Source organism: Clytia hemisphaerica, unplaced genomic scaffold (assembly GCF_902728285.1).
Source record: "Clytia hemisphaerica strain Z4C2 unplaced genomic scaffold, Clytia hemisphaerica genome assembly, whole genome shotgun sequence".
In the NCBI taxonomy this organism is placed as follows: domain Eukaryota; kingdom Metazoa; phylum Cnidaria; class Hydrozoa; order Leptothecata; family Clytiidae; genus Clytia; species Clytia hemisphaerica.
Genome location: NW_027103858.1, coordinates 120,137 through 147,571, shown reverse-complemented (window position 1 = coordinate 147,571; position 27,435 = coordinate 120,137). Strand labels below are relative to the sequence as shown.

General features: G+C 34.7%; 3 protein-coding genes across 5 annotated transcripts in view; 2 read left to right on the top strand and 1 right to left on the bottom strand.

The window, feature by feature from the left end:
* Window positions 1-7,826, bottom strand: part of LOC136808292 (coatomer subunit alpha-like) — a 30,049-nt gene extending 22,223 nt beyond the window's left edge. Inside the window, exon 1 of the mRNA XM_067064829.1 lies at window positions 7,670-7,826. Coding sequence (XP_066920930.1) covers window positions 7,670-7,709 — 40 coding nt within the window. The 5' untranslated portion in view covers window positions 7,710-7,826. The remainder of the gene's footprint in view (window positions 1-7,669) is intronic.
* Window positions 1-27,435, top strand: part of LOC136808286 (coiled-coil domain-containing protein 146-like) — a 108,752-nt gene that overhangs the window by 30,352 nt on the left and 50,965 nt on the right. The window lies entirely within an intron of this gene.
* LOC136808291 (brefeldin A-inhibited guanine nucleotide-exchange protein 2-like) overlaps window positions 8,276-27,435 on the top strand; it is a 48,486-nt gene continuing 29,326 nt past the window's right edge. For 2 of the 3 annotated variants that reach the window (XM_067064828.1, XM_067064825.1), the window contains exons 1-6: window positions 8,276-8,622; window positions 25,045-25,066; window positions 25,452-25,560; window positions 25,902-26,042; window positions 26,284-26,463; window positions 26,858-27,320. In XM_067064828.1, coding sequence (XP_066920929.1) covers window positions 8,502-8,622; window positions 25,045-25,066; window positions 25,452-25,560; window positions 25,902-26,042; window positions 26,284-26,463; window positions 26,858-27,320 — 1,036 coding nt within the window. In that variant the 5' untranslated portion in view covers window positions 8,276-8,501. The remainder of the gene's footprint in view (window positions 8,623-25,044; window positions 25,067-25,451; window positions 25,561-25,901; window positions 26,043-26,283; window positions 26,464-26,857; window positions 27,321-27,435) is intronic. The other variant, XM_067064827.1, reaches the window with a different exon arrangement.

The window sequence follows — 27,435 nt, the reverse complement described above, 5'->3', positions numbered from 1 at the left end:
TTATGGTGTTAAAAGTGATTATATGTGGCTAATTTAACATATTTTTACAAGCTACATTTCTTTAAAATTGGAAACATTATTATCCTGACTTTACTTTTAGAAACCTTGGTTTGTCAAGGGATTGTGAGAAAGTAAATTCTTATCATATTTTGTGAATGTAGGTGGCTACTTTAACGTGACTGCAAATATATTCTCTCTACCTATAAACCTTAGTGAAAATGTGTGGTTTTTCATCAAAAAATGATGTTTTTCAATAAAAACCACAATTTCTCCCAGAATCTTACCAGCTTATAGGTTCAATTAAAATCAAATAAGAATCCCGTAACGTTTTTGAAGCAATGCACATTATTTATTTTAATAAAAGTGATTAAGTGTGGCTAAAATTGAATATTCTTACAAGCAGGTTTGAAGGCATCTATTAGTTTAGAATTGGAAACATTACTATGCTGACTGTACTTTTAGAAAATTTTGTTTTATGTTTGTCAAAGGATTTGAAGAAGTAAATTCTTATTCCATTTTGTGAATTTAAGTGGCTACTTTGATTCACATATAGCTATTTATTCATAGGAGAGTATATTCTCATTAACATAATTCTGTAATTACCATTCAGGTTTGACAATTTAATTTTCTCAACAAAAAGTATTTAGAAGAATTGTAGAATTTTCAGAATTTTCAGCTTTAGCCACACTTTTTCACTTTATTTTTATTCTAGTGATATGATTTTTTAAAATCATTTTAAAAAGACAATTTCTATTCCTGATCATTTCTGAAAATTTTTTTGTTTTTATTTCAGGATGTCGCTGTTTAATCATTGAGGTCTTTGGCAAAAATTTAGCCACATTTTTTCCCTCAAAATGACTATCAAGACTTTTCAATTGAGTTTGTTTAATTGTGGAAGATTTAAAAATACTTTATATGACAAATTTCTCATCTTTTGAACTTGTTTTAATAGTAAATCATAGCGTCATCTTATTTATATTATATTTTTAGCGATTTTTTACTAATTTTGGATAATTTTAGATACTAGAAAGTTCGAGTACTTTAGCCACATTTTAACCCATATTCTACACAACAACTGTGTTATAATATATCAACAGATAGCTTTTGTTCTATTCTTCTCAGTTCTTGAGAATTTTGTTTCTCAAATTAAATGTGCACAAGTGTGGCTAATAATTTGACAGGTCTGAAAAGAAGGGTCGTATATGAAGCCGCATAAAATCCCAAAACAACTTCTAGCTTGCTATGAAATTACAATGATGTGTTTTGTACAGCTTCTTAGTATCCATCTACTAAGTTAATGTTATTGTGATTGATATGTGAAGTGATGTGGCTTAGTTTAAAAAAGTAGGGTAATTTACCCTTAAAGTGGATTTTAACCACAATTTTTCACGTTTTTTGTTTCAATTCGAGTTTATCGATATCTTACCTCATAACCTTTCAAGAAACATATTTTACGTAATATTTTCACAACTATTTTAGTTTTTATCAGTTAAGATAGTTTTGTAAATATTTTTAAGTTTACTTCAAAGACACCACAATATTTCACACTTTTGGTCAGAAATTGTTTCACATAATTATACTTAGCAATACTATGGGGCATCTTCAGCTTAAATTCATAGATCTTTTGGTGATAGTCGCTTTTGTGTAAGAATGAGGCTAACTTTCCATAAACATACAAAAGAGTCATTTTTAGCCCCAATAATTCACATTTTGGAAAAGTTTTGGTTCAGGCAGCTTAGTGAAAGGGTAAAGAATCCTCTCCTAAAACTTTACAAGATCAAACCCATTTTTCGTTAATGTATGTCAATTTTCTCAAAACTAAGGTTTTTTGTGAATTTTCATTTTGTCATTCTTTTTTGAACACGATCGCTATAGAAATATCTTTTTTTAACCAATTTTTTACAGTCAACAACATTATTTTATGAAACAGTCTGACCAAGTTCTGTTATCAGTATTACTGTTTTCATTTGTGGATCAGTTGTGAAAAAAGGTGAAAATAAATAACCTGCTTGCTGCATGGACCTGCACGAAGGCTAATGTTATAAGAAAATAGAAAACAGACACTTTAAGGTATCTACTTTTCAAAAATTAGCATAAGAAAAGAGGCCCAAACAATGGAACCTCAATTCATGCACTCACACTCACCTTAAAGGCTTTATTTTTACATAAGAATTGAAGAATGAAAATGGGCTATTTCAAAACAAAAGAATGAGTGAAAAGAAATTTAATGCGGGAAAGTTTATGAGTTTTTTTATCGACCTGATCAGTTCATTTGACCTAGCCTGCAAGTAGAGAGCACTGATTTTCTCTTTTAAGCCATTGGTCACACACTGGTACGTCAGTCGGGAACTGGACACTAGTACTACTTGCTTTGAAAGCCAGTTTTTATTCTAAGAAGATTGTCTCAAAAAAATCAAAACAAACACAAAGAGCGTCTTAAAAGATGTTTAAACATTGGTCGAAAAAGATTTTCAAAAAAGTTAAGCATTAAGTGAAAAATTTGAATAAAAAAATTTTGGTTGCCAACTGGTTATCAATTGTCTTGGTTTTTCAGTGTTTATTGCCCTCGCAGGAGCGCAGCGACGAGGAGGCACCCATAGCTTAACGCATAGATATTGGACTGGAATCTCGAATCTTTGCGTAGTATTTGTTTACATCGTAATTTGATATATATACCAGTCTGGAAATTGCGACGTGTACGCCGGATATGTCCGGCGTAGATTTGAGATTTGAGACCTGTTGCCTTTGGCTTTTCCAAGTTAAGTTGGCGCAGCTCCGGCGTAACATTTCCCTCCTTTCCAGACTGGTATATATAATATACAGCGGTAAATGTTATACACATTTTCATATTACGTTATAATGCAATACCATTATTACATATTACAATTTATTAGTTTTGATTTAGCATTGAAAAGCTGAAGCGAGTGTTATAAATGCAAATTATAACAGTGTATAGTAATTACACCATAACACGAATTACAATATTACTTGTGCAAATCAAAACAAACAAAATGGCAGATTGATTAGGATGATGAGCTGATTCATTGACTGGAAAAAGTGTTTTGTATGTCAAATTTTGTTTCTTGTCTTTGAAACTGAATACTAAATACTGTAATTTAGTCAAAAGTTCATTTCAGCAATGATTTCAACTGTAATTTATCTTTGTCTGTTATTTTATTAATAACTAGCTTTATTGTTTATAGAGCTTCTTGAGCTATGAGGCCATAGACATAGAGGATTTTGCTTGAAAAGTACAATCACAGCGTACGCCGATATGGCACATTGTGATGGACTAATAAAAAAAATTGGTATTATAAAAAAAATTGATATTATAAAAAAAAGTTGGTATGGGGCCAAAAAAAAAAGTAGTCTTGTTTCCGGAAATCGGCCGGGTGAACTTTTTTTTGGAAAAAAATATATCTCACCCGGCCGCAAATAGAAAAAAACTTTTTTTTTGTGCAATCGAAGAAAAAAAACAGCGAGCTCGTCGCAATAAAAAAGATTTATAAAGAGTTTATTTTCCATTTTACGATTTTACGATCCATTTAACGATTGTATTCAAAGATTTACGTATGTCACTTGTGTTTTGAAAAAGAAAATCTTCTGTCACAAATGTTTTCTACTTTCCTGTTTTATGTTGTTGTGAATAGAATTACCTTAGAGTACAGCTTCTTCTTAAAATTTCGTTTTTTCAAGTAAAGAGACATCGAACCTGGATTATTTTTTCGTACACGTCAATTAGAGTTTTTCTAGGAAAATTGAAAAAAAAAAATATTTTCCGGCCGCCCGGGTGAGATTTTTTTTCGTCACCCGCATTTCCGGAAACAAAACTACTTTTTTTTTTGGCCTAGCGGCAATCAAAAATATGTTCCATTCGGGTCCTAAAACATCTTCAAATCCAGTCGGTTGGTCGGAAGTAAATTTTGTCGGATTTTTAAGATCTAGTAAATCCCGATGAATCAAGTCGGTAATCAACATAATCTTATGCCACCATCTTTAATTTGCTAAACTAAATGTGCGTGCGCATGTGTTAACCTTAAAGCGGCCCTTGTTTTCGGCCCCCAGGATATTGGCCCTACCGCGTTGCTGAATTTTGACATGAAAATTTACATGAAAAAACTTAAATGGGACTCAATGTGGGTTAAGTAAACAAAGAATAATAATTCAAAGACATGCTCTGTTCGCCCGTGCCCGCCATTATGGGAAAGATCCGAACCTGCGAACAGCGCCCAAAAAAACCCGACGTTTTTACAGACTTTCCGAATCGGTTTTTTTGTAAATAAACAGTCAGTCGGACGACCCGAACACAACATATTTTTGATTGCTGCCTACCGTAAGTTGGTCTATAGACTATAATGTCGACATCGGTCTTCTAATTTCGACATCCTTCTTTAGAGATAGGAATAATAAGAAGGTCGAAATCACTGATAGACTGAAGATTTTTCCTCTCATTGCGCTAATCAAAGTCAATCAGCAATTCCGACCTTCCTCTCAGTTTCTATTGTTCCTATCTCTAAAGAAGGGTGTCGAAATTAGACCAACTTACGGTATTATAAAAAAAAGTTGGTATTATAAAAAAAACTTAGTATTAAAAAGCCTTTTGGCGTGCCATAATTTCCGACCACCACAGGGAAAAAAATTATTTCTGAGGCTAGAAAAAATACAAAAATGTAGCTATGTCGTCTGGTAGCTATCGTCAATCGTACCAGACGTCCGCGCTCGATAGGATTGATTATCGGAACGGCTCGATGACGGATCGATATGTGATCGATGGATTACTTAACAATCCGGATAGGAGATCTATTGAAGATCGATACTCAAGTTTAATCTTAAGCTCATGATTCTGCATGATTAGTTATCGATTATTTATCGATCTATCATCGATCTTTTTTTATCGATCTTATCGACCCTATCGACTCATACTCAATTTACGATCGATAACAAATCGCTTAACGATCGATGACGAATCGCTTAACGATCGATGGCGGATCGATATACTCGATATTGAAATACTAGCTCAATAATGGATCAACGAAGGATCAATACTCAAGACTTTTTAATGGCTGAATCTTCAATCGATCTCCTATCCGGATCGTTAAGTAATCCATCGATCACATATCCTGTTAGTTTGACATCGGTAGTGTGCAAATTAATGGAATCACTACTGAGGAAACACATCATGAAGCACCTTTCTGATCACAATCTTTTATCGAACAAACAATATGGCTTCATTAACAACCGTTCAACCGTGACACAAAATGTTATGAGAGCATCTCTAAAGGAAACGTTGTTGATAGTGTCTACTTCAATTTTGCGAAGGCTTTCGACACTGTACCCCACCGTCGACTATGCAAGAAACTATCAGCATATGACATCAACGGTTCAATCTTAAAATGGATAACGTCATTTCTAACAGGTCGAACTCAATCAGTAAAAGTGAACCAGTCCTTCTCGACTACAGACCCTGTAGTGAGTGGTATTCCACAGGGTAGTGTACTGGGACCAATACTGTTCGTGCTATACATCAATGATCTTCCTGAAAAGGTCATCTCATTGATCCTACTGTTTGCTGATGATACCAAAATCTTTAAAGAAGTCAATTGCATCGAAGACTCTGTTTCCCTTCAGAATGATATAGACACACTTGTAGAATGGTCGAAAGACTGGCTATTACTATTCCATCCTGAAAAGTGTCACGTTCTGACGCTAGGAAAGTTTGGAAACATCAAACATGCTCATCCATATTCCCTAGCTGGACGCCAATTGGAACACGTCTTTGAAGAAAAAGATCTTGGAATCCTCATTGACTCAGAACTTACATTTGAAGAACACATTGCAAAGCAAGTCAAAAAAGCAAACGCGATACTTGGCATAATCAATCGAGGATTTGTAAATATGAGTACAAGTACATTTAAAACATTGTATTGTGCGTTTGTTCGCCCACATCTGGAGTACGCTCAGTCAGTATGGTCTCCGTTTTTACGTAAACATGTAAATCTGATTGAAGGAGTACAAAGACGGGCAACAAAACTTGTTCAAAAATGTCGTAATATGTCTTATGAAGAACGATTGCGTGAATTAGATCTTCCTCTTTTGTGACATGGTCCAACTTTACAAGCACATCAACTATTACGAAAAAGATACCATCCCAAACAGGACCCTGCCGACGCACCGGACTGTTCGGTGTATTTGTCCGGTGGTAAAAAGTATCCTTTCGCTACACCGGAGGCAATAAGTCCGGTGTCAGTCCAGTGTTGCATGCAGGGAATTGTGGACGCCGGACATTTATAAAACAAAAATTAAGAAACACCGGATGCACCGGAATGTTGTCCGGTGTTTTGATTGTCCGGTGGGAAAAAATATCCTTCTCCGACACCGGACATCCGACTTCCTTAAGTCCGGTGTAGAAATTGTCTGGTGGTAAAAAAATTCTCATTTTTCACCGGACTTTCGCTTGTCCGGTGTTCGCTAAGTCCGGTGCGTCGTCAAGGTCCTTCCCAAGTTCTATTTTTTTATATTTGCATAAGACAAAAAATGCCTAATCTCGCAAATTCCCAAACAAGATAGCCCGTCGAACGCGACCAAACAGAAGGCACAACTTTGAGAGGATTCCAAACTTTGGAAGCGATGGACTCCATGGTGTACAAACGAATTCCTTCTTTTATCGAACTATACCAACCTGGAATAAATTGCCAAAAGATGTCGCTGAGGCAAAGACAGTCAAAGTTTTCAAAGAAAGACTCAACACTGCATGGACAGTGTAGACCTAAAGCTCTAAAACAGCATCTAATAGCATGAAAACCAGAATATGATTCTTCAATGGGAATCAAAACTATAAAGTGCACTTACAAACATCAATTTGTCAGATCTAACAAAATTAATAACCGCACTGTCATCATTGACAATAAAACAAACAATATTCTGTCAAGAGCCTTGTAAACATTCCAACAACTTCCATCGAAATGATCTATCACAGCCTAGTCTACCATTTTTAGCGCGATCCGAGGATTGAGCCGAGAACGCTCCGCGAACTCCTGCGCGGGTGAAAAACTTCAATCTGTCAATCATTTTCTCAAGCGGAGAGTACGCGAAGCGATTCTAGCTTTACAATAGTGCCGCTTGTCATCAATGGATAGTATTCAATTATCATTATCCCTTTATTTTCATTCCTAGAACTTTTGCAAAAAAAAGGAAAAATAGAAAAGTTGTATTTTTTACTGCTCTATTCACATACTGAATTTGAATAATCTTCTATGTAGCGTTTTTTTGCAAACTTAAAAAAACTGATTTTTGTCCCGCCTTTGCGGGACTTTGGCTTAAGTGCTTGAGTGCAGCAAAGGGTACAAAGTCCAAACATGCGTTTCCCGTAATTTTTGTGTGAAGAGCTAGGTCTATACTGATGGAGTAAACACCCGAAAAGATTCAACACAAGACAATTGTAAAATACGTATAATCACGATCAGTTCCAGAGGCCCTCGTGCTCCTAGAACTTTGTTACATTATAATAATATTGATCCGTCATCGAGCCGTTCCGATGATCGATCCTATCGAGCCCGGACGTCTGGATCGTAACGAAAATTTTCTGGAATGGGCTATTGTCATTTATCTTGGAAATAAAATTTAATCCTTAGAAATGAAACTGTCAGGGAGTAAAACCAGAATAAATTACCTTTCACTCGAGCTGATTTTGTTTCGAATTTGGTTAGCATTGTACCATTAGCCAGCAAATCATCAAATTATAACTTAAAATTTTTTGGTCAAGGATCAGACTTTGTTGTTTTTCTGCATTCGACTCGCACTTTCCTTTTTGCCTTTCCACGTCAGCCTATAATTCAAAGACCATTTCATAAACTTTATATGAAGAGTTTTTAAGTATATAATGATTCTAAATGTTAATTTTTCCCTCAGATTATCAACAAATTTAAGTTTTGATCTTTCTAGATAATTTTTTGTGAATATTCTAGCTCGAAATTGAGAATTAAAGAAAACATTTTGGTCTGTGTTTTAAATACTTATACCAAATGTTTACGGGCGTGATAAGGGCGTCAGATAGCCAAATACTTTTTCCGCTTTTTCGTCTATGATTTTCAGGAGACACCTCCTGCACCTCCTTTTTCCTTTTGTACACAAATTAGGGAAAAAATTGAAGAGTAACTTATTTTTCCTTCCAATTTAGCCAAAATGATTTTGAATTCATTATATATATTATATCACTATCAGAGAATAGTTAAAAGAAAAGCATCGAAAACACGAGCGGCGAAGAGGGCGTAATTTTATACCGCGCGATAAGGTCGAAGAAATCGGAAGGAAAGAGCTTAGGTAATTTGTAATCGAGAATGACTTCAAAATGGCGTACGTAAGCAGAAAAAATGAAACCACTAGCATGTAAAGAAATGATAAACAAATTCTTGTATTATTTGATATAATGCAGATATTTCTACAAAGAGAATATATTTTTATATTTCCATGATATTTTGTTGCGATATTCAAATCAAATTGAAATGCAGGACACTAAAGTAAAGCTGGGCTTCTTGAAAAAATTTCTGGAAAAAATTCTTTCCGAGAGGGATTTGAAAAAGAAAGATTACGCACAACTCAAGAAACTTTGTGAAGAAACATTGGGTAAGTTTTTCAGCTATAGTATTAGCCTAACATTTTTTTTGAGATTTCATTTATTCATCAGGTACGACGTCATCAGGTAATCCAGTCCAGATCCGATCAATCGAACTAACTTGTCAGTGTAGACCTAAAGCTCTAAAACTGCATCTAATAACATGAAAACCAGAATATGATTCTTCAATGGGAATCAAAACTACAAAGTGCACTTACAAACATCAATTTGTCAGATCTAACAAAACTAATAACCACACTGTCATCATTGACAATATGAAACAAACGATTTTCTGTCAAGAGCCTTGTAAACCACAAGTGTTACGCGTAAGCCAAATCGCGTATTACGAACAACCTCTAAATTGCCGAGTACAGGAGAAAAAAAATCGAAATTCAAAATGGCGGCCAAGCCCACGATGATAACTATCAAAAATCTTCGTTTTTCATTCAGCTATCACTGCTAACCCATTATCCGTCGCTCGGGGACATTTGCGTTGTTCAGTGGTTGTTCATCGACGGTAGACGTCAAAAGCCCGTTGTTACCGTCGATGATCAACGGATATAAAGTTCACTTTTTGCAATCAACACTAAATCGATGAGTTAGTGTTGGTGAACAACGCTATTCTCGAAGCTTTTTCCCTCTGTCGTTCACCTGTTGATTGAGCGTCGGTGAACAACGGCTATTCTCAAAGCTTTTCTAAGTCTGTCGTTCACCCGTTGTTCGAGCGTCGGTGAACAACGGTCTTTTTTAAAATGATTTTTGGCGTTGTTAACTCGTTGTTTGTGGTGTCAATGAACAACGGGCAATTTAAAGTTTTTTCCCCACCGTTGTTCATCCGTTGTTTGAATGTTGGTGAGCAACGGGACTTTCTATGTTAATTTTTTCACATTATTCAATCGTTGTTTGACTGTTGGCGAGGAAAGGGTTTTTCCAAAACTTCTTTTCAACCTTTGTTCATGTGTTGTTTTAAAAGTATCTGGAATCGAACGGCCGAAAAAACGAAAAAATAGTTGAAAACCACTCTCTCATTAGAGCCTAAAAGCGAAATAAACAAATTCATAATTTTTTTATCGCCGATTTCTTCAACTCGAAAGCGAATGGGAAATCTAATTTTGTTTGAATTGCACATCCCTTAAAGGGCTCTGCCTATAATGAGTTCTTGATATTTGCCATGTATGAAAATAGTTTTCAGCCTGATGTAACCAACAAACTATGGCATGTTATACATTTTATGTTAGGCCAACTATTCCTGAATCTGAAAATTTAAAAATCGTATAATAAAAAAGTTTGATGAAGAAGAAAATAAAGACTTTTGCGAAGAAGAGTGTTTCAACCTTGAAATTAACTTGAAATAAACTATTACACATATACACAACCTTTGAGGACCTTGTTTTTGGCGAAGAAAAAACATTTTGAATTTTTTTTTGCGTTAGATGGTGTATCTTTAACCAAAATAAAAAGAGATTTTCGGAAAATTTTTGTAAAAGCTTCTTTATCTCGAAATCTTGAAAAAGTGCTTTTTGACAAATTTTTCATCCCAATTATTCGTAGAAAAGCAGCATTAAAAGTTAGCACTTTTTTATGAAGAGGGTATCATAACATTTTATTAACGTCTCTTTAAAGTTCGTAACGTCATTTTTGTAACAATTTTCTTAATTACTCTTGACAGAATAAATTACCCTTCATGAAATTATCTGAAACGTCGGAAATATCGAAAACTTTTTTTAAGTTTGCCCTCATCACATCAGGTTTAACACCCCAGTTTATCCCTGCAGGTCACGTGACAGTGAGTTCCCGACGTGTCACTGAAACAGGGGTGTAGATTTCGATAAATTCTATCGCTATAAACAATAAGGCTTTATCGATGAAATTGGTCACAATGCTGGAATAGTTTCTATTTAATTAGTTAGCACAGAATGAACCCTTTCCAAAATTAGCCTTAGAAAGACTTTTGGAAATAATGAAGAAGCGAGTTGTAACTGCAGGAGAGCCGGACGTGATACTTTACGGTTTCGGACGGTAATATATTTTGCTAAAATAGATAAAGGTACAGTTCTTAAGTACAAATCAAACCTGAGAGGTGAATAATATGTCAATATAAGGTTCAATAAATCAAGATACAATATAGAGAGCTACAATATAAAAGAACAACATTAAGATAAAGGAAATACTACTTACTAAACACGTTGGTCCCATAAGCTCTAATGCAGTGAGATATATATAAATATTCTTTATTATTCTTCTGGGCGTCTCTTCAGACTATAAGTTTTACAATTCTGGTTTTCTGTTTGGACATTGTAACTCTGTATTCACTCTACAGTGATCTTTGTTCATCTGAACGCAAAAGCAGAAACAGAGCACAGAAAAAGGCACACAAAGTCCCGTGGGACAGACGCTAGACAAAGAGAAACACACGAAGGAGAGAAAGCCTAAGGGAATAAGTGTCACATAATTACGTAATAATTGACAAATAAATAGACAATACACTGACGATCAAATTAACATAAAATATACAAAACAACTGCTATTCGGCAGTTACACGAGTTGATAAACTAAGTATGGGAGACGCTCATGAAAGTTATGATAAAAGAGAGTTGATAAACTTGGGAGACGTTCGTAAATGTTACGAAGAAAGCCATTTGATAAACTAAGCATTGGAGTCGCTCGTAAAAGTTACCAAAAAGCGAGTTGATAAATTGAGCATAATAGACGCTCGTAAAAATTACGTTACGAAGAAGGCGAGTTGATATTATGGTTTCGTAGATCAACCAGCTAGAAATGACACAATGAGACTAATGAGACAGGGGTATAATTCAAGGTCATCTAATGCGTTCTTGTTGTCTAAATAACGCTAGAAGGCTTCGGAACACATCTTTTGTGAAAAACATCTTAAAAGTATACATGAAAAAAATTATCCTCAATTTCTGAACACATCCAACCATAAAGTTATAATAATTTTAGGGGGCGAATAATGTGATGAAGGCTCTAGACATCAGAACACGTCATTTGTATAAAAAAATTAATGATCATGATATGTAGAAGATTTTTCTAATAAATTGCTTCGCTTGGCTTCGCTGGCTGCTTTATCGGCTATGGCATTGTTGAATCACGGCTTTTGGGTGTTTAATGACATTTTAATGTCTTCTTTCGAGAAGAGAAAACGTTGCAAGCTTGTCAATCAATTAATTTAGCAAATTTTCAAGGAAAAGGAAAAGAGACCCGATATCTGATTTAGCAAAGAAGTTTTCTTTGCAAATTTGGGTCTCAGTGAACTGGTAAGAATGGTTTTTCAGATCGCCCTGACAACTAGTTCATATTTTATGATCATTATTTTATTGATTTTTGGACTTGGGCGGATTGGGCGAATACAGATCGCTGTGGTTGAAATGAAAGAGGAATTCTTTACTTTTTTTTTCGAATGAATTTGTTAAAATGAATTTGTAGGCAAGTCAAGAAGTTTCAAAAAGTTATAGAAAAAATTCTAGGCAAAAAATAGGATCAAAGTGAGATTTCAACCCTTTGAAAACGCTACACATACCATAGTAAAAACGATAATCAGTGAAAGATCAAGAAACGCTTTTCTTAGAGCGTGGGAAATTTCTATTAGTATTAGGTATTTGACTGTATTGGAATGTCTTCTTTTTCTTTTAAATGTTGCAAAAAAGAAAAAAGAAAGTTGCTCAGTAGCGGCGTATTTGATCTTTTTGATTTGATGACGCTGCATTGTCTTCTTTTTCTCCGTAGAGAGCAGAACTGGGGGATATAAGTGCAAAAGTATCGAAGATGATGTAATGAAATACGGAAATTCAAATAAAAGAGAGAATCAAACATCATCTAATTTTGGTCATTTAAACCACCATTAACCAACAATTCAAACGAGCTAGACCACCTTGGTTTAGCGTTGGCCAATCAAGTTTTAAATCTCAAAAACATAAAGAAAACTCTCGAACGGGAATTTCATACACAAAATCCATGCTGAAGACAGCGAAACTCAAGGGGAATAACGCATGGTCAAAATGCTTAAAAAGTTACAAATAATTTTTAGAAATTATTTTGTACTCAAAAGAACCGAATAAGGAGTAGAAAAAGATTAAGTCTAGGCATATATTTTCTGATTTAAAAATTTTGCCTCATTTGCTACAAATTTTACAAAATTCTTTCTACTACTTTTTCGTTCTACTATTGAATTATTTAAAATCTTGTAGATGATCATCCCAAGTCCTGGAAGTCTTGCACTCCAAAGGCTTTCCATATCATAAATTTGAGTTTTATGAAGATTATGTTTCAACCACTTCATGAAAATTAGTAAGTAATAAAAAAAGAGTAATAAAAAACTCGATTATTTTCGAATATTTTTGACGAACGAAGGAGTTTTGGAAAAACCCTTTCCTCGCCAACAGTCAAACAACGATATTAATGTGAAAAAATTAACATGAAAAGTCCCATTACTCACCAACTTCAAACAACGGATGAACAACGGTGGGGAAAAAACTTTAAATTGCCCGTTGTTCATCGACACCACAAACAACGAGTTAACAACGCCAAAAATCATTTTAAAAAAGACTGTTGTTCACAGACGCTCGAACAACGGGTGAACGACAGACTTAGAAAAGCTTTGAGAATAGCCGTTGTTCACCAACGCTCAATCAACAGGTGAACGACAGAGGGAAAAAGCTTCGAGAATAGCGTTGTTCACCAACACTCGAACAATGGGTGAACGACAGACTAAGAAAAGTTTTGAGAAAAGCCGTTGTTCACCAACACTAACCCATCGAATTAGTGTTGATTGCAAAAAGTGAACTTTATATCCGTTGATCATCGACGGGTAACAACGGGCTTTCGACGTCTACCGTCGATGAACAACGACTAATCAACGCAAATGTCCCCGAGCGACGGATAATGGGTTAGCAGTGTATTGCAGCTCAATAAATCAATGAAATAATTTGAAATAAAAAGTAAACAAACCTTGAACCTTTCATGAATCCAAATAAATAAAAGTATTCATCTAAAGCGAAGATTACATTTCAAAATAAAACGATTTCCAAACCAACCTAAAGTCAGTGTCTGCCAACTAAAAACTTCTCTGCGGGGTCACTGACAAGGAGTTACGACTTCAGACTTTAGATTCCAATTCTTGTATAGGCTACAACTACACTGCCAAATGATCTGTATTACAAAGACTTCCAATTGGGTCCATAAGTTAAGAAAATGAAATTATCATCTAGCATGGGGGTTTTGTTTTTTAAAAACAAACTTCAAAATAAAATTGTTAATGAGCTTGTTACTTAACATATCACTTACTTGCATAATTCATATATGATATAAGACCCCTTTCTTAAATAAATGACCTCTTAAAGTCTTCTATGTTTGCCGCAAGAAGGCAGAAAAATTTAATTTGACCCCCGGTTTTTTCTCTCGTTTTTTCCAGCCATTTCCCGCCATTTCCCGCGTGTTAGTGTAGACACAACTTTAATCCGGGGAAATGAAGCGTTTTTATTGGTCTAAAATCACGGATGGTCACGTGACCAGAATTTTTATCCAGGGAAATGCCGTGGCTGCAATGTTTTGCTTTAGTGAGATTGACCATTTTGTTGTTTAGATTTGAGCGGGCGAAATTTCTGTACAAACCAAAATATGGCTTCGTTGGAATACCGGTTGAAACACTTGTGAAACATTCCAACAACTTCCATCGAAATGATCTATCACAGCTCAGTTTACCATTTTTAGCACGGTCCGAGGATTGAGCCGAGAACTCTCGCATAGCGCCCGAGCTCCCGCGCGGCATGCGCCGCGGGGATGAAAAACTTCAATCTGTCAATCATTTTCTCAAGCGAAGTGTGCGCAAAGTGATTCTAGCTTTACGATAGTGCCGCGGATCATCAATGGATAGTATTCAATTATCATTATCCCTTTATTTTCATTCCTAGAACTTTTGCAAAAAAAAGGAAAAATAGAAAAGTTGTATTTTTTACTGCTCTATTCACATACTGAATTTGAAAGATCTTCTATGTGGCGTTTTTTTGCAAACTTCAAAAAACTGATTTTTGTCCCGCCTTTGCGGGATTTTGGCTCAAGTGCTTGAGTGCAGCATAGGGTACAAAGTCCAAATATGCGTTTCCCGTAATTTTTGTATGAAGAGTTAGGTCTACACTGCTTGTTGAACTAACCCAGACATAATTAATAGAACAGTTCAATTACCGAACTAACAGGAACTAATTGAACTTTGACAAACTTAATTGAAGGACAAAAGTTTGCTTAAATTCTTTAATCTAACAATTGACAGTCCATCACAAACTGCCATATAAACAAAACTCAACATTCTCACAAAAGTTGTCTTTTTGATTTCCCAAACATTCGTCTAAAGCGTTCACTTCCACAATAATTTATGTATAATTGCAATTTCGGTCAGTCCACAGTCCGCTTCAACATATACACGTGTTTTTATTTACGTGACCGAAGTGCCTAGTAAAACAATCCGGGGGTAAGTGGCGAAAGAACACAGCAGATTATTTGTAAAGTAAAGAAATATCTTTTGGCATTGACGATCCAATATAATATATTATACTATATTTCCCTAATTCAAAAATCAATAATTAATTTTTCATTCGCGAAAGATAAAAAATAAGAAAATAATGAATTAATATTACATACTTAAGATGCCCCCGTCTTTTACTCTCGTTTAATTCCCGATCTCGGAACGTGCAAAACGCCCGTCCCCGCATAATATCCACCCAATCAGCTTAAATTCACTTTAATTGTACTTTGACTTTCAAAAAATAGTATAATTATGAATTTACAATAATAACAAAAACAAAAAAATTGATACTTCATCAGTGAAATATTCAATAAATTCCAAGTTTCAATTTTCAGTGGGCTTTTTTCTAGTGCTTTGTTGATCGCGCAATTTTTGCGTCACAGAAACTTTCTCGGCCGCTCTTAATAATTATGCATTGCCAAATTTGGTTCTCCATTATCAAGTCAGGATCGATGGTGACGTCACCTAAGCATAAAAAAGAAAGGATTTCGTCAGTTTTATGCATATATTAATTTGCGAGATATTCTATTCGCCGCGCGAGCGCACTTTTCGTAGACTAGTCGGAATTCTTTCTGTTACTCACAGGATTGATGGTAGCCCTTCGGACCCCTGCTCTGGATACACCATCTGCCTTGCTCTCCCTCAAAGCAAAGCCAGCACCCTCCATCAGTGCTTCCAAGCCTTTTTCTAAAAGTGCTTCAAAGTGCTTCAAAGTTCCTCAAAGTGATGTGAGATTAAAGCATTTGGGTAAACGAGACAAAACTCCAAAAAAGCTGGTCTTTTAAAGCGCTTCCGTGCGATCGAAATATCGCTCTTTGTGACGCACTGACTATGGGCGAGCACCCCGTTGCTAAGATGTTGGCTTGAAATCGAAAATGAAACCACTTAAAACAAAAGTAAAATCGGCCCGTACTCGAAATCTCGTAATCTTGATATACAAGTTTAAGTCTATACTGTCAGTGGAGGCTAACATGCATAGCCCTCAAATGAAAGACCTGGTCATTAAAATACAAAGTTAAATCAAAACAAAAATGGTAGAGTAGAGCTGTGAGCGGAGCTGCGTAATTGTATTTTAATGACCTGACAGGTCATTCATTTGAGGGCTATGTTAGCCTCCACTGATGCAAGTTACCCAATCTCACGGTATTCAAGTATTCAATCAAGTTCGTGCCACTGCCAAATATCAGCTTCTCTTCAAAGCCAAATTTAAATTGTAAGTCCGATCCGGGAATTATTTCTGATAAGGGGAGCTATGGAACGCCATAGCTGCCATAAGTGCTCTTTTTATGCAAAATTTTCATTATGATGCGCTTTTTTCATTCCCTCTTTTCTTTTGGTTCGCTCTTTTATTCGCTCTTTCGGTTTGCTCGTACGCTCTTTTCGTTTGCTAATTCGCTCTTTTTGTTCGCATATTCGCTTTTTCGTTCGCTTATGTGATAAATATCTCACCTTTGACAAAAGATATTCAGAAACCTTTTTTTTTTAAGTATAGAGAATTTCTTAATTTGTCTTCTAAAAAAAAACCAGCAGTTTTTGTCACTTCCTTGATTCACAATCGTCCGATAATCGCAACCCGCTTACCATTTCTGACGAACACGGAAACCGACACTGACGTTTCAAAACATAGGCCTTTTTCAAAAGGTTATAACAATTGAGCGAAAATCGTTAGCCGTATAACTTTTTCACTATTGTATTTCCTCCTGATTGTTAAGTTTCTTCTGAATCTACGCGTGAAAAAAAGAAGGATCTCCAGGATTCAAGAAATTGAAAACTAAGTTTTGGTTTGAAATTTTTGGTAGGAATTTCACAACATTTTTACTAGTGTGTGGTATTAAATCAAAGCTGAATGTCAGTTTTCTATGGTAAGACAAATTTTATCATTAACTTTTTTCAATTTTTTTGATTTGTATGTGACGTCATTTGACGTTCGAACTGCCTTTTGGTTGGTCTTTTTTTTCTCAAAATGGCAGAAAATGTAAACAAACTAAATCTCACAGTCTAGCAGAATGTTAATTCTTCTTTCAGAAAAAAGACTATAATTTGTTTACCTTTATTCTTGCAGCTTCCCAACATCTAAGCTCTCAAACATCACAAGCCAATTGAAGTTACTTTCGATTTCCAGTAGAAATTATGCAATGAAGAATTCTTTTCCGCACAAGTTATCTTTGCTTATAACAAATTATTACTTTTCAATATATATTTGTCAAATATAATTTTTTATTACAAAAATATTTTACATTATATTTTAAGTTTGAAAAAGTCGATTCTACTTAGTTCTTTGTTTTCATGTCTAACCCCCGTCTTAAATGAAGTCCCAGAATCCCGATATTTTGGCGCTTGGACGTTCAAAACAAAGGCGTTTTTATTCTTTCCGCCAAATTACGAATTTTTCTTTAAAATATGCATTTGAAATATCAAATTTTAAAATTATAGTACAAAACCTTATTTTTTATCATAATCATTCTTCTAAAACGAAAAAACAAAATATAGAGAAAAAAAAAGAAATCACGAGTGTTACCAAGCCACCCAATAATGAACTTTCATTTTTCGCATCATATCCAATTGTTGTATACTTCACAGCCTATTGTCAACCATTGTCCAACCCCGTAAGCGATTAAAGTGCTGTCAGTAATAATCTGAGAAGAGAGACAAAATGTGACAAATTTGTGCGGAAAAGAAATTTAACATTGTTCTAGGCTGTCTCAGCTTACAGAAATTTTTTATGCAAAAAAAATTCCAGATTTTTAGGATGTTAGCTCCAACAAAATAACATTCACAATGATTTGTCTAAATTCCCAATCTCTTGCTACTGCCTTGACACTTTTGTGCGAGGAAATTTTTCTAAGAAAAGAAAATCTCAATGAATCTGCTTTGCAAATTTTTTTCAAGAAAGTGGGAAAAACTTGTTGTTATTAATGGCATACCCTTAAGGAAAAATCAGCAGTAAACTTCTAAGTACACAATCAGTAAATTTTTTTGTCTCAATTGTGTACTACTTACGTACTCCTGTGTACTTCAAAAAATCTAGTACACAGTGTACTGAAATGAGTAAACAATACAGTACGTAAATGAGACAGTAAACTGTGTACTTGTTTACTTGTTGTGTACTTCAAAAAATCCAGTACACAGTGTACTGAAATGAGTAAACAATACAGTACGTAAATGAGACAGTAAACTGTGTACTTGTTTACTTGTTGTGTACTTCAAAAAATCTAGTACACAGTGTACTGAAATGAGTAAACAATACAGTACGTAAATGAGACAGTAAACTGTGTACTTGTTTACTTGTTGTGTACTTCAAAAAATCTAGTACACAGTGTACTGAAATGAGTAAACAATACAGTACGTAAATGAGACAGTCAACTGTGTACTGACCCATTTCAGTACACTTACAGTACACTTGTAGTACACATTGCAGTACATTTCATTGCTTATTCTGAGCCAGTAAACAAGCTGTAAACATTAGTACACATCAGTACACACGACAAATCATGTTTTTCTTCACACTTTTTGCGGCTTTACCATGGGCCATCCCAGAAAATTTTTGTTACCCCATCGGACGACGACATGCATTTTTCAATTTTTGAATGCAAAAAGTGAAGAACCAATTTTTGGCTGTATGGCTCTGGTAGATGCACTGTAAGCTTTTCTTATTAGCAGTCAAGTTCAAGACAAAGACATGAAATTTTAAAACTCAATTGAAATTTTTGCCTTGTCCAAAGTTCAGCTCAGGCGCAACAGACTAATGTGAAATAAAATATGTAGAACTTACAGAGATCCAACTGTCTTGTGCTACCTCCTTTGCTTGTCATCAAAACTTCTTAAAAACATTCTTCCATCACATTCCACTCAACTCAAACATAATCACAAACTTCACATAATTTGTTTACAAAACTATATAGAAAACTGATTCTAATTCACTCCAATCTAACCAAAAACCTCCATACATGGCTAAAATTTCCTGCTTTCCATTGATTGATAGTAAACTGGTGAACATATAATATCTGATAATATGTAATTAAAACATAAACTTTTACAAACAAACAAGTCTTTGCAATAATGTTTATTCTTTACCCAGCTTCACCATCTTGTCACCATTAAAATTTTGAAAGAAATGTTTTGTTTTGGATACCAAGAAAGCTAAATAGCAAAAGCATTCGAATTTGACCAAAACATTCGAATTTAACATTCGAATGGAAGTCATTGCATTGTTCGAACGCCCGCAAACGCGCGCGCGGCAAAATACGATGGAAAATAAGAATAAAACAGTAAACAAAAAGGCAAGCAAGTGAGACAGGGTGCTCCTACAGTTCCATATAAAGGTATGATATTTATATGTCCTCTAATCTTATAGATGACTCCCATAATTATGTTTGAATGTTTTTGCTGGGAATATTCAAACATAATACCCAACTTCAGTGTGCAGTGCAGTTCTCAATTTCTAGAATCTCTGACAATGTCTGTTGTCTGTGTATCTGTCTGTGTAGTATCTGTCTGTCTGTCCCCTCAGACTTTGGGGCAGGCTGGAGACTTCAAAAATGATCTGATTGGGCTGAAATTTTGCACACTTCATCCTTGGGCAAATCCCTGGGGGTGTTTTTTTCATCTTTTTCAAAATTTTGATTTTTAGGGCCTGGGGACAAGTTTTTCGCCAAAACGAGGCTAAAACTTTGGGGCAGGCTGGAGACTTCAAAAATGATCCGATCAGGCTGAAATTTTGCACACTTCATCCTTGGGCGAATCCCTGGGGGTGTTTTTTTCATCTTTTTCAAAATTTTGATTTTTAGGGCCTGGGGACAAGTTTTTCGCCAAAATGTGGCTAATAACTTTGGGGTAGGCTAAGAGACTTGAATTAGTTTGACCCATTTTAGCATATAGCTAAAATGAAATATTTGAATTGAAAGAAAACGAAAAGACAAAATATGGCTAAAATTTACTTTATTAAAGTGCCCCTGGCTAAAGATAATTTGATAAACACCCCCTCGAAAGAACGTCCCCTCCTAAAATCCAAATTCAACGAACGCCCCAGCTGGCGTTTAGTCGAAGTAGTATGATAGCTGTGTACTGATTTTCCATGTCTAAACCTTTTTTTACTGTTTACTCATAATTTGAATCACTTTTCATTCTGCATACTGTTTTTTTCATTGCATCCTTATTTTGTGTACTGATTTTTTTTTGTTTACTGGGCCTCTTTAAAGTTTACTAAAAATTATGTACTGTTTTTTTATTGTTTACTGCCTTTTTCAATGTGTACTAAAAATTGTGTACTGTTTTTTTATTGTTTACTGCCTTTTTCAATGTGTACTAAAAATTGTGTACTGTTAATTTATTGTTTACTCATTTTTTCAATGTGTACTGAAAAAAGTGTACCACTTTTTCATAGCTTACTGGTACTGCGAACTGTTTGGTCAGATGTTTACTTTATGTTTACTATGTTTACTTCAAATTTACTTGATGTGTACTACATGTTTACTATATGCGTACTGAATTTTTCCTTAAGGGTAGTTTTGGAAATCTTTATCTCCTATGCCTCACGCTATCGAAAAATTTCTTGGAATTCTGTGTCCGTTAATTGCTGATCATGACGTGTCAGTTCAGGCTTTTTTTCGTTTGAAAATTGATTCTCTAACTGCTGAAGTTTCCAAATTGTGGCAAGAAAAAAAAGACATTTTTTTGAGAAAGGACTTTATACTTTCTTCAAATCCAAAGAAAAAATTTCAGGTAAATCGGACCACGGGATCCCCTTTTTTTTTATCAGAGTGTGTAATTTACAGACTGGTCTGTAAAATACCGCCAGATATTCCAAAAATTTGTGATATTTACAGACCAGTTCTGTAAAATACCGCCAGATATTCCAAAAATTTTGAAATTTCAGATTCAGACTAGTTTCCAGAATCTCAGCATGTGTGCAAGATTTCAAGCCAATCGGACTCCAGGAACACCTTTTTTTGATCAAATTTTTACTTTGATCTTTGAATTAGCTGGTGGGTCTGTAAAATACACATGTTCCAGAAAATAATTTTTTAATTTTTTTCAAAACTTGGCAGAACTTACTAGCCTGGTTAACCAAGCCAGTTTTTACAAGGCCAAGATATGGCTGAAGACAATATAGCGTTATCGGTGCTTTAATGATTTTTATGATGTACAGAATTTTAAGTTTTGCCTTGAAAAACTGGCTTGGGCAAAGCGCGCGTTCATATTTTGAACGCTGAAGTCGAAGAGACTTGACGAGCATTTGGCCTCTTCTAATTGGCCATAATAGACCATGTGATAAGAAACAAAATTTTACGTTTGTTTTGTTACCGAAAGAGTTGTTTTTAAGGCACAAAAAATGGCATATCTTCGGAACTGCTTTTTCTTGAGAGGTCTTTGACCCCTCTTGACCCATTCTTGCATTTTTTACCCTTTTTCAGATGGACCTATTTTAAAAGTGATTAGATGAGTTTGAAATTTTGCCCTGACCTCCCTACTTTTATGTTCTTTTATTTGCTCTTTCGGTTCGCTCATACGCACTTTTTGTTTGCTCATTCACTCTTTATGTTTGCTTATGTGCTCTTTTATTCGCTCTTTTGGTGCTCTCTGTTCTGCTAATTATCAGTTCGGGACTTTACCAATCCTACGAAATATCACTTCTACAAAGTAACCTTTTCGTTTTTGATACACATGATGTAATGCAGTGAGATGCTGGACATAAAGTCAAGTCTTAAAGATCTTGCTTCTCTAAATTAAGTGAAAATGTTAGAGAAATAAGAGAGAACACCTGAATACACATCCCGCCACAATCTTTCAACTCTCTGATTATGAGTACTCTTTCCAGTAATCATACTTTTCCTACCAACCCCTCTCTGCTCAATCAGCAACCAAAACATTTTCCTTCCCTTTGTCTGCACGTACTCTACTGGGTATACCATACTCTTCAACAGAAGCTTGAAAGCAACTCAAAATAGTTGAAGCCTTGTTGTTATTGGTGAAATACAAACCTACAGCTAAACGACTAAAGCCATCAACTATACCAGTAATAATGAAATTCCATCTTACAAGTTTTTGGTTTGTATCCAAATGCCACAAATGATTTGGTCCCTGTACACTGTAAACTCTATGGTGTAAACTCTTTTTCTTCCTTTTAGACTACCATTTTTGTCAATCCGGTTCAAGTTTGTCTGGTAATTTTAATGCTTCTTTCCTTTAACAATTCTCTCAGTATTACCTCTCTACAATTAGGGAGTTCTTCAACAAGTCTTATCAACAAGATGTCTAAATCCTCCGCACTTATCTCTGAAAACTTATGTTTTGATAAACCATAATTTTCCATTCGCCTGTAAATATTGCGTATAAAAACATTCAGCATGTTAGCTATTACTTCAATCAAACAACCGTCTTCCAGAAAGTTTTCAAGCACTTGTTTAGGAATTATAAATTTGGGTGCGCCATTTGTCAAAGCTGTACCTGGGCCTTCACCACCGAACAAACAACATTTATTTCTCAATATCATGATAGTAGAATTATCTGTAAAGCCAGAGTGACTTGAAATCTTCTTTTGATAACATTGAAGTTATATCAGATGTTATGTTTTCATCTTTGAAATTCTGAACGTAATCATGTAGGCCTAATCCTTGCAGAATGGTATGTAACTTCTGGTCAGCCATACCATATCCAATCATAATGAAAATGTGACATGTGCTATGCTATACATTATAAGCATCCGTTTCCATGTTGAAAAAAGGCTACTTTACAGAACGCTAAATCTACGGAACTCATAATTTGCAGAATGGATAAAATCCCGAACTGATAATTAGCAGAACAGAGAGCGAATGAAAAGAGCGCAACAAACGAGCGAATGAAAAGAGTGCAGCAAAAGAGTGAATAAAAGAGCAAACTGAATGTGTTGAGCAAACAAAAAGAGCGAATAAAAGAGCAAACTGAATGCGTTTAGCAAACGTAATTAGCGAATAAAAGAGCGAATTAAAAGAGCGCACCAAAAGAGCGAATAAAAGAGCACACCAAAAGAGCGAATAAAAGAGCACACCAAAAGAGCGAATAAAAGAGCACATAAGCAAACAAAAAAGCGAATGAGCGAACGGAAAAGCGAATGAGCGAACGGAAAAGCGAATGAGCGAACGGAAAAGCGAATGAGCGAACGAAAAAGTGAATGAGCGAACGAAAAGAGTTGATTGTTGATTGGACATTCTGGGGGGTGGGGTATAGGTTGTGGATGCTTAAAAAAAAATCAGTTTTTTGAAGTTTGCAAAAAAAACGCCACAAATAGAAGATCTTTCAAATTCAGCATGTGAATAGAGCCAGTAAAAATGCAACTTGTCTACTTTTCCTTTTTTTGAAAAAGTTCTAGGAATGAAAATAAAGGGATAATGATAATTGGATGCTATCCACTGATGACCTACGGCACTATCATAAAGCTAGAATCCCTTTGTATACTTTTCGCTTGAGAAAGTGCTTGACTAATTAAAGTTTTTCATCCGTGCAGGAGTTTGCAGGCGTTCTGCAAGCGTTCTCGGTTCAATACTCGGACCGCGCAAAAATGTAGAACTTAGGTACGGCAGATTATTTTGATAGAAGTTGTTGAAAATGTTTACAAGGCTCTTGAGAGAAATTTTTTTGTTTGATTGTGGAATGATGACAGTGCCTTATTAAATTTATTAGATCTAAAAAATTGATGTTTGTGAGTGCACTTTATAGTTTTGATTCCCATTGAAGAATTATATTCTGGTTTTCATGCTACTAAATGCTGTTTTAATTGCCTGTCAGTGGAGAGAAACTTACATAGCCCTCTAATGTCGGACAAACCAAAGCAGGAAAATTCCAAAACAAATGACGTGCAAAAACTACGCAACTTCGGTCACAGCCCTACTCTACCATTTTAGAATCTGTGCTGTGCGAATTTTTTTGGCAAGTTACTCGCTGACAGAATGGTGGATAAATAAAACAGCGTGGTTAGAAAAACGTAAAAAAATCTGACAAATCAAAGTCCCAAGCTCATTTAGAGTTTTACGCGCATTCTAATAATCATGAAAATGTTGGTTGATAGCCAAAAACAAAGGAATTCATAATAATGAAAATTTCCTTCAAAGCTATCAAGAAAAAGTGTTTCTATCCTCAATTTTTTCTCAAATGGGATAAGCTCTGTCATCTATAATTTTAGAATTTAAAATAAAATTCCTTCTAATACAGGAAATAGAAGATCATCTAATTTTTTTTTGTCACTTATTTCCCCAAAATTAAGTGGGTTTATAGCAGATTTATGCTTCTATAGTTTAATATTATAGCCTTGACCTGGTAACTTTAAATAAAGTTGACCTTGAAATTAACACATGAAAAGTTAACACAAATTTCATTTGTTTTTTTACACTATGACTGATTTTGATTAAAGGGATTTTAATTAACACAAAATTTCTTAATTCTTGTTAACTACATTGTCTACTTATTTTTGTGTAATAAGGTATGATTATGGTTGAGAATTGTGCTACAGTGGACTCGGCGGGTCTCAGTTAATCATTTGTCACATTGTGCGTTTTCATTTTGATTTCTTGTGTTCTTTTAACATTCCCATGACAGCTGAAAGTTATTATCAGGATTTGAAACTGGGCTAGACTCTTTTCTCCTTCCCCATATAAAAGGGTTATATATTGAAATTTGCAACAAAAAATAAAAGTGGAATATATATGGCACTCCATCGCAAAATTTATTCAAAAAAACTTCCTATTCCAAATTTAGGTTTTACTTTATATCTCTTCTTTCATTCAAGAACATTATATCAAAATGAGTCAACTGTTAATCTTTTTCAACACACTTTCGAATAAAAAGTTCTCCAGGGATATGATCAATTTTATACCCAATTATATCTTATAATTCCAATAAACCCTTCTGTATTCTTTTTTTATAGACAAAGTTGGCAATGTATCAGGGTAAGCAATTTCTTTTACATATGATTTCACGGGCTAATCTTTTGTTTACCTCCTTAAATTTAAGGCAGATTTCAGAGAAGCCCTCTCAAATTTTTCCACAAAATCTCATTAGTCATCCCCCTTGACACTTTTGATGGTTGGTACATAAAACTGCTTTAGTTCAATGAAAACTATGAAAATACCAAATTTAGACGACTAATTTAAATGATATAAATTTTTAATGTTTCCTCCAGTCTGAGCTATATGAACCCTTAAAACCTCACAGAAATTATCCAGATGATTGGTGGTTGAGACTAAAGAAAACTTCATAAAGTGACTGATAATTAATGAAAAAAAACTGTTTATTTATAATAAAGTAATTTAAAGTAACTTTTTTATTCTGTAGAGGAGAAAGTGAGGATGCTGATTTGGAGCAGTTCTTTCCAGCCATTGAAATGGCATGCCAACAAACGAAAAGTCCGAAGATTGTTTGCAGTGCACTTGATTGTTTACAGGTAATTTGCTCTCTAGAAAAAAATTCAAAGTGAGGATATATTTTTTCAATGATCTTTCCCTTGACAATCTTTCAGCCCCTGAACACATGTTTTATCCCCTTGCATTGCAGAATATATGTTATCTTTCACTCCCTAAGAACTCCCAGTTTTTTCTGGAAGAGCCCAATAGATTATAATGAATAATTATATGCAAGCTTAACAATTTTTAATTTTATAATTAAAATAATTAAAATAATTTAATAATTAAAATAACACTTAATTTAAAATTAAGTGTTATTTTGATTGGCTTTGAAATTTAAGTTTGCAGAAACTAAAGTTAAACTTCATACCTTTTTCGCTAGAAAATGATTGCATACGGCTATACCAATGGACCAGATTCTCAGCGTCCAGGCAAACAAATCATAGACAAAATCATTGAAACAGTGTGTGGTTGTTTCAATGGTACCTTGACTGATGAAGGAGTTCAATTACAAATTATAAAGGTATACATGATAAATTACAAATTCCAAAAATATTTGAAATAATTTAAAGAAAATTTATCAACAAAGATAATAATTTGTTGACTTTGGAGCCGTTTTAAAAAAAATAGTGATTTGACAGCCGTTGTACCTGCCAAAAATTAGTCTCATTTTGCTGGACTTTTTACACCCCAATAATGCAGTGTTGTGTACAAATCAGTAACCATTATCATCAAGGTTTTAACTGTCTCTTTTTCTTTTACAGGCTTTATTAACAGCAGTAACATCTCCTGCCTGCGAGGTTCACGAAGGAACATTGCTACAATCTGTCAGAACATGTTACAATATTTATTTAGCAAGCAAGAATCTGATCAACCAAACAACAGCAAAGGCTACTTTGACTCAAATGATTAGCGTCATCTTTGTAAAAATGGAGGCCCAAGGCGTAAGCATTTTTTTAAAGTGTATTTAATTTTTTTAAGTAACCTATTATTATTTCCTTACTTTGATTTTATGCACATTACACCATAGTTTGCAAGTTTTAAAAATGTTACAAAAAATTGAAAACAAACTTAAATTTTATTGCTTAGATTCTTGGGTAGAGTTAGGGCTCTCTAGATGAAATAAGTGAAGTGATACAAGGTATCTTAAATACCTTGTATTTAACATAATTTGGCGTATTCAGTTTGAAAAGAAATTCAAGGGTTATATAAACTTACAAAAAATCCAGGGGAAGGTAGGGTGTCCAAAATACAGTGAGAATCGATATCAATCAACCTTCTAAAAATGAGCTCAACATATGAAAGGGTTAAAATTTTCTTGTATCTTCATTTCTGTAGAACGTTGGGCAGACCAACAACTTGGTTGTCTCAGAACCTTCTGGTGAAGCTCCAGAGCCACAAAAACCTTCAGAACACCAAGAAACTAACGAAAATGTAGATGTAACAGTAAATGGCGAAGCTAGCGATAAAAATGATGATGACAGAGTTGATCAAAATGAATCTTCAATCAATACCCAAGATAGTGATTCTGGAATTGAAGTTAAAGCTGCTATTACTGAAAACAATGAAAATCAAGTTGAAGAAAATATAGTAACTACTGATAATACTAGTCACCAAGAAATCGAAAACTCAGATTCTGCACCATTGCAATCACCAAAAAGTCTTAAAGAACTCAGTGATCATGTTGTGAGGTCGAATTCTGCTTCAAGCCCGGATGATGATGGTGAATCATCTGGCTCTACTAACAAGGGAGATGAAGATGGCTCAGAGTTTGCTAATTTTGAAAGTGCCTTTCCTGAAGGTTGGTATCAAAGTTTTCCTGTTTCTCAATTTTTCCAATTTCTTGTTCCTATTTTCTAAAGAATCGAGAAAAATGATACTCAATCGTGACATTCACAACTATTTATATAATTGTC